At 35.9% G+C, this 22,676-nt stretch overlaps 1 protein-coding gene across 1 annotated transcript in view; it reads left to right on the top strand.

Annotated features, from left to right (window-relative positions):
* Positions 1 to 14,372, top strand: part of NEGR1 (neuronal growth regulator 1) — an 893,227-nt gene extending 878,855 nt beyond the window's left edge. Inside the window, exon 7 of the mRNA XM_059689178.1 lies at positions 11,264 to 14,372. Coding sequence (XP_059545161.1) covers positions 11,264 to 11,388 — 125 coding nt within the window. The 3' untranslated portion in view covers positions 11,389 to 14,372. The remainder of the gene's footprint in view (positions 1 to 11,263) is intronic.
* The last annotated feature ends 8,304 nt before the right edge of the window (positions 14,373 to 22,676 follow it).

Raw genomic sequence — 22,676 nt, forward strand, 5'->3', positions numbered from 1 at the left:
AACAAATGGCTATAAGAGAAAAGAGGAAGTGGCAGATTAATTCCAACTAGAGTTAGGTAGCAAATCAGGAAATTTCATAGAAACAGAAGCACAAGAAGTCAGCATACTTGAATTCTAGTTTTATTTTTGCCTCCACCTTAAGCACATCATTCAATCTCCACCAGCCTCATCTCATCTATAAAACTGAAGGGTTGTGCTGATACCATTGTTAATATTTAACAGGAAAGGAGTGAAAGGGAAGACCAGATAGACACATGCCCAGTAAGGTCTGAGTGACATGGGAAGGTACTTGCCCATCAATCAAACCTGGGCGAGTCAGTGGCTCTCTCTTTCTCTCTCTCTCTCTCTCTCTCTCTCTCTCTCTCTCTCTCTCTCTCTCTCTCGGCTCTCACACTCCTGCCTGCTGCAGGGGTCTGGGCTCCCTGTGCGGCATGGTGCAGGGCCATGTGGGGCTCTACAGATGGACTGATAGGCTTGAATCTGGCCTGAATGCTGACCCACACCGGCTGCAACATGGAAGGGAAACTCTGGACACTGGCCCAGCTTCTGGCTCCGCTGAAGTCCCAGCTGCCTCTTTCAGGACTGGCTTGGGAGAACTGGGATATGACAACCCAAGGCATATAACTCTGTGCCGTGGAGGCTTCTGAAAATGCTATTTCAGTGGCTCCCCAAGAACCCCACAAGCAAGAGGGCTCCCGCTCCTGTACCCCTGCGGCAGCAGGCTAGGCTGTCCTCCACAATCCTTAAAGTTCTACCCTAGCTAGTTTGGTTCAATGGATAGAGTGTCAGCCTGTGGACTGAAGGATCCTGGGTTTGATTCTGGTCAAGGGCACATGCCCGGGTTGCAGGCTTGATCCCCAGTGGGGGGCCTGCAGGATGCAGCCAATCAATGATTCTCTCTCCTCATTGATGTTTCTCTCTCTCTTTCCCTCTCCCTTCCTCTCTGAAATCAATAAAAATATATTTAAAAAATAAAAACATATTTAAAAAAATAAATAATCCTTAAAGTTCTAACAGAGTCTAATTTTGTGAGCAGTTTGCATTTGAGATAGGCATAGGCATATTCTAGAATAAAGGATACAGAAGTCAATCCCAGAGGAAGGCAGTATGTGAGCAAATTCACAAGTGTCTGGCCATTTTCTGAGAATGAAGAGCCTTCCTGCCTCCTGTGACTAGAGGACCCTGTCAGAGGGCAGTCAGCGATAGGGCTGCAGAGGTACTTTCAGGAAGATTAAAGAGGGCCTTGGATGTTATGAAGGTTTTTTAAATAGTCCAAGTATAATGGAAATGATTAGCGAATCATTGAGAGTCACTGAAAATCAACCTGGAGCATAACAATTGGAGCAATTTAAGTGAATCAGAACTACAGGCCAGGTAATCACTGGCTTTATTGCATTTGAAAAGTTAAGAAAAAAATTGGAAGGTAAATGGAGTATCCCCCCCCAAAAAAAAAATAATGGGAGAAATAATCAAACCTTCTGAAATTCTTTTTTCATTCTTAAAGAACAATGTTGCAGAATAACAGAAAAGAAGCTAGTTTAGGATAACCTTCCCAACACAAAAGAGGTAAAGAATAAAATGTAATAAACAAGACAATTTGATCATCAAAGCTCCAAGTTTAAACACTTATATCAAAAATAATTTCACACTCACATAACCTCGCATGCAGACCTTAAAAATGCCTTCAACTTGCAACAGTGTTTACTGGTTTGCAACTTCTCCCCCTTTTTTTTTTTTTTTTTTTTACCACACTAGCAATGTCACATTGATGATACAGCTGATGGCAGTGACTATTAGTGACCTTAAGAGCACAGCTGGGTTTCTATTTTTATTGCTGTGAAAACCTCTTTTCTTCACCTAAATGATTCCTTAAAGGCCCAAACTAAAAACCTATGTAGTCAAGGCAATTTGTATTGTATGTCTGGGTAAATATTTCACACACAAAAAGCCAGCTTTTAAAACACACATACTCCCTTCCACACACATAGACACAAACACTCCAAAATATGTGATAGCACATATATAGAAACCTATCTGCAAACCTACCTGGACTGAACAACTGTGCTTTGCTCAAGTTCAAAGAACCAGTTAGGGTTCTACAAAATCACCTCTTTTGGCAACACACTTCTCCTGAAGACCTAGTATATATAGATGATTGTAAATCACTTCTGACTTGCTAAAAAATAAAACAAAAAAATACATTGACAAGATATCAGTGAACAATTCAATTCAAGCTTTGAAACATTTTCAATGAATATGAAGGACAGAAAAGGGCAGCAGAATTTGTTTCTCTTGAAGAGTTTTAGCTGGCTATTTGCAGATAAAAGTATTTATCTACAAATAGGCAGATTTATGAATATAGGTAATAGCAGGATCAAACAAATGCTTAATATTCCTAATGTAGTTGACGTTGAGTAAATAGGACTGTGTACCATGAACTTTGGCAACATGGCTAGTCAGCAAGCAGAAAAGATTCAAGGCTGGGGGTCTTCCAGAGAAACAGCTTAGCGGTGACTGGGGAAAAGCTGCCAGGAAAATTCCATGAGTCAGAGAGAAAAAGGAATGGTGTGATTTCTCTAGCCATTCCCCTCATTGTTTATAAATCAAAGTGGAAATACTTTCAGTGAAAATAAGTACTCTATAATTTTGTGCTGGTGAAGGCTTGGTCTGTAAAAGATGTTGGAATGCGTTAAAGATAGTTTGACCAAGTGAAAAAGTAAAAATGTAAAATGTTAGAATATGTATCTTTTTTTTCTGTGTCTCAGAGTGTTTTTGTATTTTTCTTTTCTTAATCCATTCACTATTTTCACCCAGCCCTACAACCTTCCTCGCCTCTGACAGCTATCAGCTTATTCACTATCACTGAGTCTGTTTCTATCTGATTTGTTAGTTTATTTTGTTCATTAGCTTCCACATGCAACTAAAATCATGTGGTAGTTCTTTCTCTTTCTGGCTTATTTCACTTGCCATAATGCTCTCCAGGTTCATCCATGCTGTTGCAAAGAGTCAGATTTCCTTCTTTTTCATGGCTGAGTAGAATTCCATTGTGTAAATGTACCACAGCTTTTTTATCCTCTGATGGATACTTGGGCTGCCTCCAAATCTTGGCTATTGTAAATAATGCTGCAATGAACATAAATAAGCATCTACATACAGATTTTCTATAACATAGACCTCGAATTTCATAAAAATGTACCAATGTGCACTGGTTAGCCTAATTCTTCCTAAAAATGTTAAAAACAAAGGCTGACTGGCAGGAATTCAAAGCTGGCTATGATAATAGCAGCTCATAAATTAAACCTTATTCTACCAGTCTGAGAACTGCTTATCTATATATATAAAAGCCTAAGTGACCATCACAACCGAACGGACAACCAAACAGGCTGCATGAGGCGACCAGGCCTGCAGGGGGGTTAGTGAGGGGCAACCAAACGACCGAGCAGCAGGCTGAGTGGGGCAACCATGCCCACGGGGGGGGGGGGGGTAAGGTGGGGGCAACCAGGCCAGCGAGGGGGGCAGTTGGGGTTGACTAGACCAGCAGAGGGGGGGCAGTTAGGGGCTATCAGGCAAGCAGGCAGGTGAGCAGTTAGGAGCCAGTGATCCCAGATTGTGAGAGGGATGTTCGACTGCCTGGAGATCAGGCCTAAACCAGCAGTCGGACATCCCCTAAGGGGTCCTGGATTAGAGAGGGTGCAGGCTGGGCTGAGGGGAACACCTCCTCCCCCACCCACCCCCCCGCCCCTGTGCACGAAATTTGTACAATAAAGGTGTTTTGTGTAAAAGGAATCCATAAGTATATATATCGGTGCCCCGGCCACATGACAACTATGCTACTCAGGCATTCCTCAACCCCAAAGCCAAAGGGGAAGCAGAAGATCTTGAGGCTCTAAGTACAGGAGCGTGCAATGTCTACACCAACAAAGCCCTTCCCTCAGAAGGCACTGTGCCCAGATGTGAAAAGTCCATGAGAAGACATGGTTTGTGCTGTTTTTAACACATCCCATCGTAGGGCCTGGGCCATATGATTGCCCAGGAAATAGTATAAAAAGGAATAATGACTTGATGTTATCTGTGCTGAGACTTGCCTGATTCTTCCAGACACCACACCCAAGGTTATACAGTCTATTGTAAAGCATATCCTGTTCTAGGGCTCTTCCACTCTCCTAATCTCCCCCAAGTATTTAGGCAGAATTAAGCAATATAAAAAAAAGTGTGGGGGTCATCTGAGGTTCTGGGTATCTTCTCCATCTACTGATGGGGTTACGAGGCAGATGTCCCTGAAGAGAGGACTCAAATATCTGTGGAGCAAATGCCTCCCACAGTATGTAATGAAACGGAGTTTCACTGTCTTTTGGATAGAATCAGTGGTGCGTGATTTCTGAGTAAACTAATGTGCACTGTATTTTGAATCCACATTAATCTCTTTTATATGGTCTAGTCCAGCCGTGGGCAAACTACCGCCCGCGGGCCGGATCCGGCCCGTTTGAAATGAATAAAACTAAAAAAAAAAAAAAAAAAGACCGTACCCTTTTATGTAATGATGTTTACTTTGAATTTATATTAGTTCACACAAACACTCCATCCATGCTTTTGTTCCAGCCCTCCGGTCCAGTTTAAGAACCCATTGTGGCCCCCGAGTCAAAAAGTTTGCCCACCCCTGGCTCTAGTCTAACTTAGGTGTAAATAATTCGCTTTTTCATTAAGGCATAATCTTCCTCAGTAAAACGTAAGTTGAGGCCAATTTTTACTTATGGAAACAAAGTTAATGTAGCTTAAGTAACTCTACCTAAGATTGCAACAAGAATCTTAGCAGTTTGAGTAATGATCTTGAGTAATTTAAGAAAATTGCCTAGGCAAGTAATTGGTATTATACCAAAACTAAATATTTCACAGTTACATTGGCTTTTGCCTAAAAATAAAAACTGGAGCAATACAAGGGAAAACTGCCAACACTGAAAATAATATGCAGCAGCTGTAAGTAATTGGGGGTGTTAATTATAATTAGACAAGATGTAAGATATGTGTTAAAACACAGATTGGATCTTCCTGTTGACAACTGGGAGAGATCCCAAAGGCCTGGACTCCACAACTAGCCCAGGCCCTTCTGCTCCAGGCCTGGGCGCCCTGCCAAAACCAAACACAGCACTAGATAAGCCCTGGAACCACTTCTAAAGGCCATGCACCGCACCCTTCTCTTCAGGGAAAGACAGAGGAAGGGGAAAGGAAGAGGTCATACTCCTTGCCTTCAAGGAGCCTGAAAACCAGGAGAATGGCCAAATATCTAACAGTACAGTAAATGGCATTAAATAAAATAAACCCAGAAAATGAAGAGAATACATATTTTGGCAGATAACTTGGAGGACAGTTTGTAAAGGCAGAGAAACATTGATTTCTTAACCAAGTGTAGATTAAGATTGAAGTAAAATATGCTTGTTTCATGGAAAACATCTTAAGCTAAAGAGAAAGTTCTATGGGGACAGAGGCCACTTCTATTTTGCTCAGAGAATGCCTAGCACATAGCACACATCCAATTTGCTAAATGAATGAGCAAATTCATTCTGAGTGTGTGTGTGTGTGTATGTGTATGTGTGTGTGTGCTTTAAATATCTCCCTCTCCTTTCCTCTCTCTCTCTCTCTCTCTCTCTCTAAAATCAATTTTTTTTAAAAAAAGACAATTAAAGACGTAGTAGAAAAGAAAGAGAACAGTTTCCCTCTCACACACTTTGTCTTAAGAGTAAAAAAAATCATAGGAGCAACTAATGAAGTATTTTATAGAAGTTGTCCTGAATGAGATAAATGCATATTTAAGAACATTTTTCCATATTCATTGTCATACACATCTATTGAACACATTTATAAAAGATACAGATGCTCACATTATAAGGAGGAATGTTCCATGACTTCCGTATGTTTTATAAACCAAAGAGAAAGCTATACATTTACATATATATATATATTAATAAATTTTAAAAGAACTGTTTCTGAAATCAGGAATAAGAAGACTAGCACTTCTTATTAGAGATATTAGGGGGCCTCTTGGAGGTGGCGGTATTTTAGATCTTTAAGGATGAGTAGGACTTTGATGCATAAAGAAGAGAAATAGGAAGGAAGACCATTTAGGCTTAAGGGTATGGAGTGTGTAAATGACAGGGAGTAATAAAAACACTTTTGTGTTCAGAAAATGGGTCGTGTGACTGGAGCTGAGTGTGCATGAGTTTGGATACGTTGACTAGAGCCAGATAACAGAGGCCCTGAGCACTGAGCTACAGATCCTTGGCTTCCCTCAATAGTCAGTGGAGACCCCTGAAGGTTTCAGGCTAACATAGTCTTCTACTCACATCTGCTAGTACAGTCAGTTGGTCACAAGATACCCAAGCAATTATTTAAAACTGTCAGCTAACCTCTCCTGCTCAAACTCCTCCTAAGGCTTCCATATCACTCAGAATGAAACCAAAACCCTCACATGTCCTATTCCTCCTAATTTTACTTAGGATGAGAAGCAGTATGATATTCTCAGGCAACTAAAAACATGGCAAAGAACATACAAAAGATATGACCATCCCAAAGGTACAGTTGAATGTCTCCTAAGAAATTCAGATGTATATTAAGGGCCATAAGTTTATCTATACTCCCAGTCTCTTGCTGAAAGAGGATGAGGTACAAAGTCGGGTGCCTGCTCATCCGTTATATAGGCTGCCTCAAGATTTAGTTCTTGCTCAAATACTGAAGGGAAGTATTCTGACTCTGAACAAGTCTTAGAAAGTAAACACTGAATGGTGAAAAGCAATATTCTTCTGGAAAAAGTGTTCAAGGCATTGTACCTCCTTGTATGTTTATGGTGATAGTTTGGGAAATGGACTATCAGTATTCAATAAATATTAGTGAACATTTACTAAGTATCAGACTCTGTTCAATACCAATGATAAAGATGCATATAATAAATTTTGGCTTGACATTCTTGGTCTAATGAAAAAAATTGATATGTAAATATGATGTGATTGATATGTAAATAAGATATCAAAAATGATGCCAAATTAATTTGGCAAGTGGGATTTTATAAAGAGTTTTCTCTTTTAAAGGAGAGGATACTTGAACTGGGTCTTGAAGCTAATTTCTAATAACTAATTACTAATAACTAACAGCTATTTTCTGTAATTTCTTAAGATTTCCTATAATTTCTTATGGAGCTGATTGGGATTTAACATGCCAAGCAAATCTAATTAGTCCAAATAGTACTGATACTCCTAAGTTTAGTGCTATTGGTCTTGTGCTCTAAATCACTGAGTCAACAAGTCACACACACACACACACACACACACACACACAAACAAAAATAAATATCAGTCAATGGAACTAAGGTTATATAGTAATAGGATACCCCAAGTCAAGAACCCCAATGCCACCATTTTTTTTACAGTGAGATATACATGTACTAGCATGTGTATATCATTGCATTTTGTGAAAAATAATTGTATTTGTATCTGCCACCTAGACTACTCACCTCTACCATGACTCTTTGGAGAGCCCTCTCATGTTTGTTCACTATATATATTCTAATGTTCTATATTTGATTTTTTATTTATATATTCAACTAGAATGAACCTTTCCTAGTGTGGAGATTGAGTTGTATTGATTTTTAGCTGTGTTCAATTCCCAGCACATGAAAGATGTTCAACATCTACTTAAGGAGTATGAATCATGATAGATGACTTGGCACTAGGTAATTGACCTCACATTCCCTTGACTACCTCCACTCTGTTTTTTGGCCTACTAATTGTCAATAGCTATTCTACAGTTCATTTCTTATAGTAATTGCATGCTAACAATGCAGCAACAGGTTCCTACTTTATTTTAGGACTAATAGAAGTATTGCATTCACAAGACTAAAAAGTACATCAATATGAGATATCAATGGACAAATATATACTTTTAGTTGCAAAGTAGTATTTAATTTTTAAATATATTATTGATATACCTTTATCTAACACAATAGGAGACTGGGTAGAAGGTAAAAGGATGTAGGGGGAAAAGATGGCATTGAAGGTATATGATGAAAAGGAGAATATAGAGTACCTATGGCCATATATGGAATTAAGGAACAAAAGAACCATGTTTATCATATTAGCCTTTGTATTCCCAGTACTTCGTACAGAGCCTGGTACCTAGTTCAGTGCCTATTTGCTGGATGACTGAAAGAGGTGTATTGAAGACTCTCTAGCCTGTAGGCAAGTGGCTTGCCTTAGAACAGCGGTTCTCAACCTGTGGGTCGCAACCCCTTTGGGTTCCACAGGGGTCGCCTAAGACCATCGGAAAACACATATATAATTACATATTGTTTTTGTGATTAATCACTATGCTTTAATTATGTTCAATTTGTAACAATGAAAATACATCCTGCATATCAGATATTTACATTATGATTCATAACAGTAACAAAATTAGAGTTATGAAGTAGCAATGAAAATAATTTTATGGTTGAAGGTCACCACAACATGAGGAACTGTATTAAAGGGTCGTGGCATTAGGAAGGTTGGGAACCACTGCCTTAGAAGAAAGTCCTTTTATAAGAGAAAAATACCCCTTTTAATTCTGACCTATTTATTTAACTGAATTGTTCATTCAACAGACATTTGTTAAGCATCTACTAGGTACCAGACTTTGCCAGACTTTGTGTCTGGAAACATCAAAATAAATAAAACATGAACTAGGAGAGTTTACAATCTAGTAAAATAGATTATGTATAAATATATTAGCAGTGCAGTGTTATAGTTGTATAAAAAAAAATATATATGGTGACCTAATGACACACTAGGGTAATCTGCTCAGCCTGTTGGAGAAGAGGAGATTTAGAAAAGATTGCCCCCAAAATGCACTTTAAAGAATAGATATGGAGTTTTGAGGGCCCTTTATAGTCTACCCACTTAATGCACTTTTTAATTAGTCAAGATAATAAAATTTTATCTTTGTTATACATGCTTAGTTTTTGAGATTTATTTCTTATTTATGAAATCATTTTATATGCTTTGTTTGTTATTAGTCCTGTACTGCTATACTGGTTTGATTGCACTCAAGATTCTTTAAAAACCACAGCAAAAATAACTCTGAAATAGCTGTCATTGAGAAGGCAACAGACCAATTAAATATTTATTTATATTTTAAAAAATACAACATCTTTGTAAGCTTGAACAAGGAAAGTAATTTAAGGAGTTTTGTGGTTTTATATTAGACTTGTTATATATCAAGCCTTTGTCCAATGATAAAGATGTGTTTTCTTCATAATCTTTTCATTCTTTAGGACTCATTTGTGATGCAAATAGAAGCATTAAATAGTTGATTTTGCACTGTGTTTACTAAAGAGTAGTAATCTTAGCCCTTGAATCTCATTCACCTGGAACCAACAATTGTAATGTGAAGAAAACTTCCCACTGGCAGGGTCCAATGCATCTGTCATCCCCTCTAATTTCTTAGAGGTATAAACAAGGCAATTTATTCTTCTTGTAACATGGAAATATAGTCTTTGGTGAAAGTTCCATTAAAAACTACCTGCTGGTAATTCAAATTCAGTGACTAAAACTGCTTCCTGGTTTGAGTTATGGATTTGGCAGTGAAATAATATATTTTTATTACATTATTTATTTTGTATTAGAAAACAGTGCTTGAAATCCAGGTTTCATTAAGAAAAAGTAGTTAAAAGTATGTTGGTGAGGTTTCTTTTATTATTGCTGTTATAATTATTATGGTAAGTGAGAATCAGTCTCAGGCAAGGCTGAGCATGTCTGCGACATTCAATTTCTGGAACACAATTTAATTCGCATTCAAAGAGGTAACTATTCTCTTGTGAAATGAAGTGGAATTCATTCAGTAGACTCCCAAGGTGTGGTCAGTCTCTGGGTGAAATCTCTCAGTAAATATTCAACATGTCTGTTAGCCAGGTACCACATGAGCTTCTCATGTATAAAACAGTGATCTTTCTAATGTGTAAATAAATGTAATCATATCATTCAACAGCTCCAAATTCTTCAAAATTTCCTTTATTATAAAGAGGTAAACTTTTTTCTTTATAGTTAAGATCATTCTATCTGCCTAGAGTCCCAGTTTTAATTCCCTCTACTTCAGGCCTCCATTTTCATGGTGCAACAATACTAATCTACTTTTAGATCCTAGAATATATGTTGTGCTCTCTCTTTTCCTCATGCTTTTGAATATATTGTAACCTCTATCCAAATGACCATCCCCTATGATAAAATTCTCTGTTAAATCATCCCTCCTTTGCACAGACAGATTTAAATACACAATTTTCTGTGTCATTGAAGTTTGCACATGCAACTCTGATATTTCTAGGGTTGTATTATATTTTTGAATATCTTTCTTCACCGCCAAAAACATTGGTGGAAGAGATAACTTGTTTGTTGTTGCAGCATTTAGTACAATATTTTACCAGTAAAAAATATTTACAAATATATGTGCATATGTATGTATAATGTCACTTATATGTTGAATCTAAAAAAGCTGAACATATAAAAATAGAGAGTAGGTTGGTGTTTTCCAGAGGCTAGGGGTGGGGAAATTTGGGATTGTTGTTTAATGGTGTAAACTTGGAACTCATCAAGAGATTAAGTCCTGGAGACTTAATGCACGGCATAGTAATTATAGTCAAAAGTACTATATTATAACCTTAAAAGTTGCTAGTAGACTAGATCTTAATTATTCTCACCACAGGAAAGAAATAATAATTATATGATATAATAGAGGTGTTAGCTAACACTATGGTGGTAATAATATTGCAGTATATAAACATATGAAATCAACACTGTTGTACATCTTAAACTTACACAATGTCATACATCAATTTTATCTCAATAAAAATATGTTTTTGAAAAATATGCATGAGTGAATATCGTTCACTACTACAAATATTATCAATGCATATAAGAGGAATAATGTTAGCTGTGAAATAGTAAGTATTTAGCATGAGTTCAGCCCAGTGCAATGTGTTATTATATGTACTTCATCTCCAATTCTCACTGCGGCCCTGCCAAGTGGATTATATCACTTCTGTTTTTTTCCTTAAGAAAAATGAGGCCCAGAAAGGTTAGTCGAATAGGTCACACATTGTCCTACAGCAGAAACAGATGTGAACCTAATTCTGTCTGACTCCAATACCAGGGCTCTCCCCAATATACACAGCTGCCTTTTGATTATCGTTAAGATCCTGAAAGACACGAATTAGATTTTGATTTAGTCTTTCTCCATTTCTTTCCAGCTCCAAGTACAGCCCAGTATGGAATTACCGGGAGCGCCGACGTCCTTTTCTCCTGCTGGTACCTTGTGTTGACACTGTCCTCTTTCACCAGCATATTCCACCTGAAGAATGCCATTCTACAATAGGTTTAAAGACCCATAAAAGGCTCTTAAGAATTCTCTGAAAGTGCTGATGGCTGGATCCAATCTGGTACAGTTTGTTAAAAGCAGCGTGGGATATAATCAGCAGTGCTTACAAGGGGATGATCGCCTTCTGTAGAATTGCTCATTATGTAAATACTTTAATTCTATTCTTTTTTTGATTAGCTACATTACCTTGTGAAGCAGTACACATTGTCCTTTTTTTAAGATGTGAAGGCTCTGAAATTACTTTTAGAGGATATTAATTGTGATTTCATGTTTGTAATCTACAACTTTTCAAAAGCATTCAGTCATGGTCTGCTAGGTTGCAGGCTGTAGTTTACAAAAACGAATATTGCAGTGAATATGTGATTCTTTAAGGCTGCAATACAAGCATTCATTTCCCTGTTTCAATAAGAATCAATCCGCATTTACAAAGATGCATTTTTTTTTTCTCTTTTGATAAAAAAAAAAAAGCAAATAGTATTGCCTTCAGATCATTTCTTCAAAACACACACATATCTAGATTTTTCTGCTCGCATGATATTCAGGTTTCAGGAATGAGCCTTGTAATATAACTGGCTGTTCAGCTCTGCTTCTTTCCTGTAAGTTCAGCATGGGTGTGCCTTCACGAAGTATTTCTCTCTTTGCCTTCCACTAATAAAAACATATTGCCAAACCCTACAATTGAAAACAAAAATAAACTATAATGATAAAGTTAATCCATATCCAATCTCTAAAGGGTAAAGTAACTATAAGACTGTAAAAATCCCTTCGTTACCAGTGAGGTTTGTGAAATTTGCCCCACAATAACTCAATTTTGTGATGAAAAACAATTTAATTAACATAATACAGGTACCTTTGACATATGATTTATTTCAATGTAGCTAAATATTAGATCCACTTTGGGAAATAATCCTTTTAAAATGGCAGCACAGTCCAGCCAATAGATTGCCCAGCAACCCACCTTTTCCTCTCACCATTCCAAGCCAAAATTGCCAGGATGGTTTTTCAGAAAGGACACCAATTCCAATCACCTAATATTGCCTGACTTGGTAAGCACTCAAAATTAATTTGGTTCCGTGGCAGGAGAGGTGGTATGAGAAGGTGCTCCTGTTGACTGGAGCATTTTGCATATTTTTCATCTGAAAACGTCACTCAGTTGATAGTTTGGGATGCATGTTATATAAAACAATTGTTCAAAATATATCACAACAAATGTTTCATGCTGGTCTGCAGCAGATCAATCCCTGAAATAACTAATTCTGTAATAAATTCTGTAATAATTCTCTATAGCCATGTCAACCCAAACAAGTAAGGCCAAGAAAAACATACTGCCATGCTTTATCTTTTTCTTACATGGTATAAGGATGATATGACCAAATGAAGACAAGACCAGTGATGAGAATATCTTAAGATATTAACTATTAAATTATCATAAGTATTAAATTATATCACAGTGAAAACTACATTTTTTAAGGAAAATGCTGTTACTTTAAGAAGTAGTTTATATTACAGGAATAGTTTGATGGTTTTATTCTTTACTAAAAAAAAGGCCATAGCCTTGAAAGTCATTTTACAAGTTTTATAAATTTACCAATTTCATTACACCAACAGAGATTTCTGCAAACATTCAGTCCCCTTTGCAAGCCATAAGAACACCAAAAACTTACTAATAAAGATAAATACAGGAAATTCCATAGAAATTATAAATATTTAGGATATCTAATATTTTTTCCCAGAAAGAGAGAACTTGGAAATTGTGTTTTTTTCCAAGTAAAATTAGTCCCAAAGTACACCGTAAATCTATTTTAATTAGAAAAATGAATCCTAAATGAGGAGGCGTAAATATACAATGTTTTCACAAAATGGCAATAACATGGCATGATGCTATTAAATTTACTCACTAATAATTTATTATATTATTTTGACTGATGTATTTAAAATGTTCTCTTAAATACATACAGCATTATAACTTTGATTATTATTGACTTGATTTTTTAAAATATCCTTTGTGGAATTTGGGAGCAAACTACAAAGTTGTTTTTTTGTTTTTGTTTTTGTTTTTTTTGTTTTTGTATTGCAGCTTTAAAGTGGCACACTCCATAATAATCTACTTACTAGAAATAGTGGTGCTACCACAAAAGTGTTAACCATCAGTATCATTGTTTGGAAGAAAGAAACAGATCAAGAATGCATATTATACAGTGACCGCTTTCCTAGAGTTAAAAATACCTCCTCTTTGTAAGGTTTGTAGGGTAAATGTGAGGTAAATCGAGATATAAACTATGGATGAACCAAATAATTAGTTCAAAGTGTTGTCATGATTCCAAATTTGTGGAGTCTGGTGTTATTACCATAGAATGTGACAGAAGTACAGTCATAGCTCAGTAGCTATATGTATTTGCCTTTATGTTAGAAGAGACGTTCTTGGGTGATATTTTTAAATAGAGGAGGTATTCACTATGTTTTTCTGTATCACAGCAACATTCCTAGTTCCTAGACCCCTGGACAGAGTGAAATCATGAGTATTTATGAGTTCAATATTGTTCAAATAAGGCTACAGTATTTGCTTTTTTGTGTGAATGTATTGCATATAATGTTCAAGTAGATGATTTTACATTTATGGACATATGAGACGTCTGATTACTTCATTTTATCAGTCCTGACTGTACAAGATTGTTGCAATTTCAGATAGCAGTTTTATGAAATTGATTTATCTTTTGATGTATAATAATTTTTTCTAGCTATTCATTTCAGCATTATATTTCCACAACTTACATTTGTGGGATTCCTTTTGTTGCCCTGAATTTCTTTTTCAAAGAAAGAAGAAAGAAAAAAAATAAAAAGAAGTTGAGAAAGGATAGCAGAAAGAAAAGGAAAAGACAGAAAAGTGAAGGAGGTAAAGACAGTGGGATAAAAAGGAAGAAGGAAGGAAGGAAGGAAGAAAGGAAGGAAGGAAGGAAGGAAGAAAAGGAAGGAAGGAAGGAAGGAAGGAAGGAAGGAAGGAAGGAAGGAAGGAAGGAAGGAAGGAAGGAAGGAAGGAAGGAAGAAGGAAGGAAGGGAGGATGGGAGGGAGGAAGGGAGGAAGAAAAGAATGAAGGGAGAAAAGGAAAGCAAGAATAGGAGGAAGAGAGGAAGAACTGGAATATTAGGGTAGTTCATTTGCATTCTTGGTTTAATTAAAAATGGTGTAATTATGTTTTACAGTGATCCTATTCAAAACAAAAGTCCTGTTACACCATGAAGTTCCTATTATGCAGCAATTATATAATGAAAAGTGCTACCCAAATTATAATATTGTGTATTATGGGGGACTCTAAAAGATTTGAGAGAGCGAATGTCAAACTTAAAGCTACTTTTGGAGGATTTAAAACTTAACTGAAAAATTAATGCTTCATCATGACATTTAAACTATATCTAGAAAGTAGACTGGAGAACTGAGAAAATTAGCCAGATAATTCAGGAAAAATTATATATACATAAATACCCCAATGTGTGAAAACTCTGAGAAGTTTATCAAAGCCAATCATCTATATTAATCAAATTTATTGACTATTGTTAATTTATCCATTGTGTTTAGCTTTGTGACACAGCCAAAAGTTACCTATTTAATCTTTTCAATAAAAATTGTTTTTTGAATTTTAGAAATGATTTAAAAAGAGGTCAGGTTTTTAACTATTTATTGAAGTATGTGGATGTACAGTATTTCAATAGATATGAATATGAATAAATGGTATGCCTTAAGATCCTTTGAATATGTATTTACTTTAAAGACTTGGAAAAACTCTTCCTGTCTTTTAGTAAAACATCCATATTTCGTAATCTGATGTAAGATATGTTGTACTGTTTCCAATAGGTGAATATAAATTCAGTTTATCAATTAAAATATGTATTTGATTTATTTTAAAACGTTATTAGTTTAAGAGAAAAAAAGGAAGAAAGTAATTTAAACATATTTCTGCTATTCCCTTCTTTGTGTTTCATCCATCCACTGTACCACACTCATATCTTTCAGGTACTCCAAAGAAATACAGGGTGAAAATGTGGATGCTACAGTATCAAAGGGCTCCACATTGTAGCCTTTCCAAAAGCTTTGACATCCATCCTAAGAAGAATTTTTCTGGAAAGATTTTATTATCATTATTTAGGACTTTTATCTGCTAAAAAGCAGCAGAGTTCTCAAGAGACTGATGATAAAATCTTGTTGGTTTTATGGGCTAAGTATCCAAAAACTCAAATGTCTATAGGATTCAGACAGATAGCATAATTTTATAAGACAGCTGGGTATAAAACAGGGAGCATATACTCCACCTCAAGGCATTCAAATTCAATTTTCTTAAAAACTGCTTTCCAAGTAAAACATCATTTTTCTGAGAGCTCTTAGTTCGTGACTACTATAATATGCAAATGAGAGCCACCCTAAGTGAATGACTTAGGCCCTCATCTCCAAATCTGTCCATCTCTGATGGTCAACCAAATAAAAAGGAACATAAACAAACAAAACAGCAAACCTTTGAAAAAGATACATGCTTGGTGAAATAAGCTGTTTTGAAATATGCGTGTCATTGCTATTCTGGGAAAACCACATCTACCAAATCCCTACCCCCCCATAAAAATAAAAACACACTAATAAACATCTGATTTTCCCACTGGCTCATTATTTATCCCCTTGTAACTTTTGTACTACACTTGATCGCATGGAAACAGAAGCATCAAGTCTCAGACCCTGCAAGCTAGCATGTGAAGCAGAGCTATTTTTTCTTTGAACATGACAGGATTAGAACACAGATACTTCAAAACCACACCCAGGTATTTGGGAAATAGTTACCTACTTTAGCCTGTCAGGCAGAAATTTAAGAATTTTAAGAGAAAACTTTCCAAGAATAATTCATTTAACAGTGAAATTTGATCCAAACACCAAAGTACCTCCTCTGAACTTCCCAAAATGAATATGATTTCGCCTTCATATGCACCTTTTTCTAACAATTCTATTTACTGAAAATATTTAGGGATTCACATTTCTAGAGGAAAGAGAACAGATTGACAAATGAATCAAATAAATAATTTTCAGTCTGTGGGAGAGGAAGAAAGAAGGAACACTGTTTGGACTTCTTCCTAAAAGCTCCGCCCACAATCATACTAAGGCTAGCATGACTCTACCAACACCTTGAATCTAAGAAATGTGCTTTGCCTCAGAGACAGATGCAGCCGCTAGAATTACTCCTGAAGGGCCACAACTATTTCTACCTTACATTTTTCCAGTGGCAGAGCACTTGAGCAGCCATTGCTATGTATTGATGAAAACGAGATTCAGATATTTTAAGTCATTTGCTGAAGATTATACTTTACTAAGAGGTAGGTTTGAGCCAGATGTGCAATGGAAAATGTGTTTCTATTTCCATTAGCCTCCTTAGGAACAGAAGAAGGATGTAATTACATCTCTAGCTTCCCAAACAACTGTAAGTATATTTATATTTACATATAAGTAACTTTATTATTTTTCTTTAAATCTATCTCTTTATTTTCCAATGTCTTCAGAGGGGATGTGGTGTAAAGGCAGATCATGGTATACATCTCATCTAAAACTTTTGGGGTATGAAACATATAATGCAATTGCTTTTGGACACACAGCCCTTATAATGTTAGGCCCATCACACCAAATGGAGAATATTATCATCATCATATATATCTTTCTAACATAGCAATTTGCAAAAGACCTGTTAATTTTGGGATAATCCACTAAGATTATTTCCCAGGCATCTTCAATCAACAGAATTCTTAGGGAAATGGAGACCAAAATACATGAAAACATTTTTAAAATTCACAATAGAATACTGATTTTAATTTTGAGTTATGTTTCAGACAATTTATGTCAAAATACTAATTTTCTGCACATCTGCTTGTGCTGGGACAGTAAAACAAGAGGGAGATTCTAATTTTAGAAATTAAATTATATACAACCTAAGAAATACATTTGTATTTTTGTTGTAAAAAGACAAATATAATACCAATCCTGTGGCCATAACTTCGTAGTTTGAAGAAAAAAATGAAGAGTGACTTTCATATACATACAAAATGAACACAATTACTTAATGAAGGCCAGGGTAAGATGTTACAACCAGATAAAAGGACAATAAGTAACAGACACATTTATAAATTTAGAATATTGAAATTAATTTGCTAGTGGAACAAAACTGGCTTTTTCCAGAGAAGGAGGAGAATTCACTTGAATCTTTAACCAGCAGAATTCATTTACATGTCTATACACAAGATACAAGGTGGGGCAAAAGTAGTTTTACAGTTGCTAGTACATAAAACAGTTTATTCTTCTATTATTATGTATTAATTATTGCATTATTTTCCATACCAACAACTGAAAACCTACTTTTGCCACCCCCCTGTACATTTTGCCTTAGTATAACTTACCTAAACCTTATAGAATAGCTCGAATTAATAAAAGTTAAAGTCCTCATAGAATTAGAATTAAGTAACCTGGAAGGGTGTGTTCTAAATAATGTAGGGGTTTTTTTTTTACTGTAACACAAAATTTTCCCTAAAATTATGAGATGTAAAAATCTTAAAAATAGTTGAGTTAAATATATTGCTAATATTTTGATAACATAGTAACATTTATTGTAATGAATCAAAAAACATAAGTTATCTATATACCTAATATTCTATTTTCTGTATATTCTAATTACTAATTTTCTTCCTTATTTAGTTGGGGAAAAGTAAACAATTAAACTATAACAGGAACAACTTGCATCAAGAACCTACCTTGTTGAAAAATGAATATATTTTGGACACATGAAAAGAAAAAGTATTTTTGTCATTTGGAGAGAGGGACATTTAATTTGTGGGTTTTTATTTTTTTTATTTTAAATCTTTATTGTTGAAAGTGTTACATAGGTTCTCCTTCCCCCCCCATTAACCTCTTCCATCCAGCTCCCGTCTCCCCCCCTCTCCAAGCCCTCTCCACCCCATTTATCTATGCCCACGGGTTATGCATATATGGGACTTGAAATCAACATTTTACATTTACATTAACAACAAGAAGAAATATGAAGTAACAGTTGAGAAAGAAATATTTCAGCAACCAAATACAAGGGTAATGATGAAAATATTTCAAGAAGCTATTCCAAGAGTTGAATGATCTGTTTCCACTAAATGTTAATGAGCCCAGTCCTTGCACAAATCTTGGTTTGGTAGAAACTACAGGAGGTAGCATGGCTCATTAGGCTTTCAAAGCTTTAAAATGTTTAAGGGGTGGTTCTCCTCTTCCATTTCAAGAGAATTGCTAAAAGCATTGGAATGTCCTCAGTGGAACTTAGAATTTGCTAGTTTCTTCATTAATTCTGACCTTTTCACATTAAAAAAAAAAGTTAACTTCACACTTAACCACAGTATACTTCTATCTCCTGCAGTTCTGAGTTGTGTTTCAGCAAGTATTCCAAGCTCATGGAATTTTCTGGGAAAATTTGGGAACTATATTTTAGAAAAAAGACTTACAGAATATTCTTTGGAGACTATAATATGCTAATAATAAAGAACAAAGGTTTCTTGCTGGTTCTAAAGCACCTGGTAAGATCCACAGAACTCCTTCATAGTCTTCTAAGTGTGTTGTAATGTACCCCGCGAATCACACAAGGACGCCTCAAGAAGTCGACTTAAGGAGTCACATTTATTTTGAAGCCCGGACTACGAGGGGGCATTTTGCTCTCCAAATCTCGTAGTGCTTACACAGCCCCAACACCAGATTTATATAGGCAAAAATCACAAAGATATTCATTACATCTCGGGGTTTGGAATGAGGAACCTGGTTTGCAAAAAAGCAGCTTGTTACAGAAGCTAAATTGAGCAGATTAGTTATCTACAAAGATTAATTATAGTTTCGGGTCTTGGGACCACTGAATTGACAGAAACACATTATCTGAAGCCATCGGGTCTTGGGACCACTGAGTCAGTGGAAACACATTATCTGTAGCCACTGAGGCAATTTAGAGTAATTGTACAGCGCTGGTCTCCAGGTACAGAGGAATGTGGTTTCTAAAAACAGTATGACCACAACCAATGGGATATTTACATTACAATCAATAGGGTATTCAATAGGGTATACAATCAATAGGATGTTTTATGTAATTCAGGAAATCAAAATAGCAAGCAAATAATGACAGAAGCCAAGTCAGCAGGGTTAAAATATTAAACAGCAATTCCCACGCAAGTATGGTTGCCACCATACTTCAAGTAGTTTCTTAAACATGGACTGTGGTCATCCCCAAATTCGACATGTCCCTAGCAAACGTTTGACAAGTGACTTGGCATAAAGTGGTCATTAGCTCATTTATGACATACTCCTTAAGAAATTATAGCTAGAGATTTTAAACTGCTTCAAGCTGATGAAACAAAACATATCCACACAAACACAAACCCGCATTGCTATCAGTGGTCTGGAAAATAATCTTGCAAGCCAGGCATGTGATGTTCTGGGTAATTTTTAAAAAAAGGAAGGAGGAGGAGGAGGAGGAGGAGGAGAAGGAGGAGGAGGAGGAGGAGGAGGAGGAGGAGGAGGAGGAGAGGAAGGGGGAGGGGGAGGGGAGTGGAGGAGGAGGAGGAGGAGGAGGAGGAGGAGGAGGAGAAGAGGGAGGGGGAGGGGAGGGGGAGGGGAGGGGAAGGGGGAGAAGAAAGGGGAAGGAGAAGGAGGGGGAGGAGGAGGAAGAGAAGGAAGAGGAGGAAGAGGAGGAGGAGGAGGGGGAGGAGGGGGAGGAGAAGGAAGAGAAGAAAAAAAAATTGACAAGAGTGAAGCCAACAGTTTCTGTTTAAGATTCATTTACTAAGATTGTAGCACAAGTAACATATTGTGTTTAATTAATCAGAAGTTAGAAACTGCTTTAAATGCTGACATGGAGAAAATTTTGAAAACATTTTTTGCAAAGATATATGCACCCCTATGTTCACTGCAACATTATTCATGGTGGCTAAGACATGGAGACAACCAAAGTTTCCATTTGTAGATAACTGAATAAAGAAGATGTGGTACATACATACAATGGAATATTACTCAGCCATAAGAAAAGATGAAATACAGCCATTTGCAACAACATGGATGGACCTTGGGAATATTATGCTAAATTAAATAAGTCAGTCAAAAAAGAAGAGAAAAATCATGAATCATATAATTTCACTCATTTGTGGAATATAAAAGTGAAACTCATAGACATAAACAATAGTATAGCGATTACCAGAGGAAAGGGGTGGGAGAGAAAGAAAGGGGGCCAAATATATGATGACAGGAGATTATTTGACTTTCGGTGGTGGGCACACAATGCGACATACAGACCATGTATCATAGAAATGTGCACTAAAACCTATACAATTTTATTAACCAATGTCACCTATATAAATTTAAGTTTAAAAACATAAAATAAAATATTGCCAAAGGAAAAACTTCGTGTGTGTGTGTGTATGTGTGTGTGTGTGTGTGTGTGTGTACTTCCTGCTCCCTGGATCTATCATGAAAAATAATATCTCCTTTTTGCAATGTGATTTCAATTTCCACATTTATAATTAGTAAACACAGTGATGTGAATAAAGGTTGGTTTTCTATATTTTCCAAGTTGCCACTCCTCTTGCTTCCTTTAAGTTTTAAAATTTTAGTTGTTATTCCTCTAAAATTAGATTTTGACAGCAGTGAACCCATTTCTCAAGAAAATATGACGATATTTTATTTCATCACATAACATAATGAAAGAGATAAAAATTCCATTGCTCTATGACTTTGTTAATGATGAATTCTCCTAACAATTGCTAAAACTGCTCAGTCAAAAAAATAACATCTGAATTTGGATAGGTCAGCACTTCGTAAATATTCACAGTGAAGTAAAGTCAGATCTATAATGGTCAGATATAAACGTTTGGTGATGTCTGTAAAAAAGAAATCTCCAAAGCCTTAAGAATTTAATTCTTAATATCAGGCTTTAAGAGAAATTGGAAAATGTTTTCCAAAACCAAATTAAAGCGAAACTTATTTTAAGGGGTGTCAGTGTTTCATAAATTTATGCTATCAATATATTCACATGTCATATTTGATCAGTCCTGGTTGGAAACAACAGGGACAGACTGGCTAATTTGAGCAGAAAAGAAATTCACTGAAAGAATTTTGGATAGCTTTCACAATGATGGAAAATCAGGAGAACAAAATAACACCAAGACAGGAAATGCAACCAAAAATGCAGCCAGTAGGCATCCAAACCCAGCTAAGGTCATGCCACAGGTAAGCGCACTACCTTCATGGACATCTGTCACCTCCACTTGAATCTCAGCTCTATTACTGCTACCCTAAGTAATATCTATTTCTTCCCATCTGCTTCACTTTCCCAAGACCCATAGTCCTGAGCAGTTGGCCATACCTAAGCTTATATACTCAAGAATTAAGCTGTCAGATGCATGCAATATCAACCCCACTGAAGTTTTAGAATCAAAAGACAGGGCCCTTTTTTTTTTTAACAAAAATCCATTCATTGGAGACATTTAGAAAGAGGCAGGGTGTTCAGATACAAGTTAGTAAAAATATAAAAATTGTCCATTACACATGCCTGTAAGTGAGTGTAAAAAATTATACATGGAATACCATTATATGTTTGCTGCCGTACTAATTTATTAAAGTTTATCTATTTTAATGTAATTAGAGAAAAAGATCCAATTATGTCTTCATATTTAGGGTCTTCTACACCAAAGTTCTTCAGCTGTTCATTAAAATGAATGCATTGAAAAATTCATCAGAATTTTATATTTTCTTTGATGTAGTCTTGACAAGTACAGTGTAGTTTATATAAAGTCTGAAGTTAATAGTTCATAAAGATGAAAAATTCAATTTGGGGAGGTAGAATGATTGGCTAGGTAGATAATAGATTATAAATAGATGATGATAGATAGATTAGATAGATGATAGGTAGGTAGATAGATAGATAGATAGATAGATAGATAGATGATAGATAGATAAAAACAACTTTTCTTTCCTCAAGATGGACATTTTCTAGTAGGGAAAAAAATGAGCAAGCAATTTCTTTGCTTTTTTTAAAAGAGCAATCAAAGCACACAGACAAAAAGTCTCTCTCACTCAAAATATTTGCCTAATATTATTTAGAATAGAAATAGCATATTATTTTAAACCTATACACTTTCAGTGCATAGTTCAAACAAGGGGTTTTTTAATAGTAGTTTTGTGTTCATGACAATTATTTGTTTAAAGTGTAGAGAAGCATAAAGGATTTTATATATGTGTTTGATATTTT

The sequence above is a fragment of the Myotis daubentonii genome, chromosome 3, assembly GCF_963259705.1.
Source record: "Myotis daubentonii chromosome 3, mMyoDau2.1, whole genome shotgun sequence".
Taxonomy (NCBI): Eukaryota; Metazoa; Chordata; class Mammalia; order Chiroptera; family Vespertilionidae; genus Myotis; species Myotis daubentonii.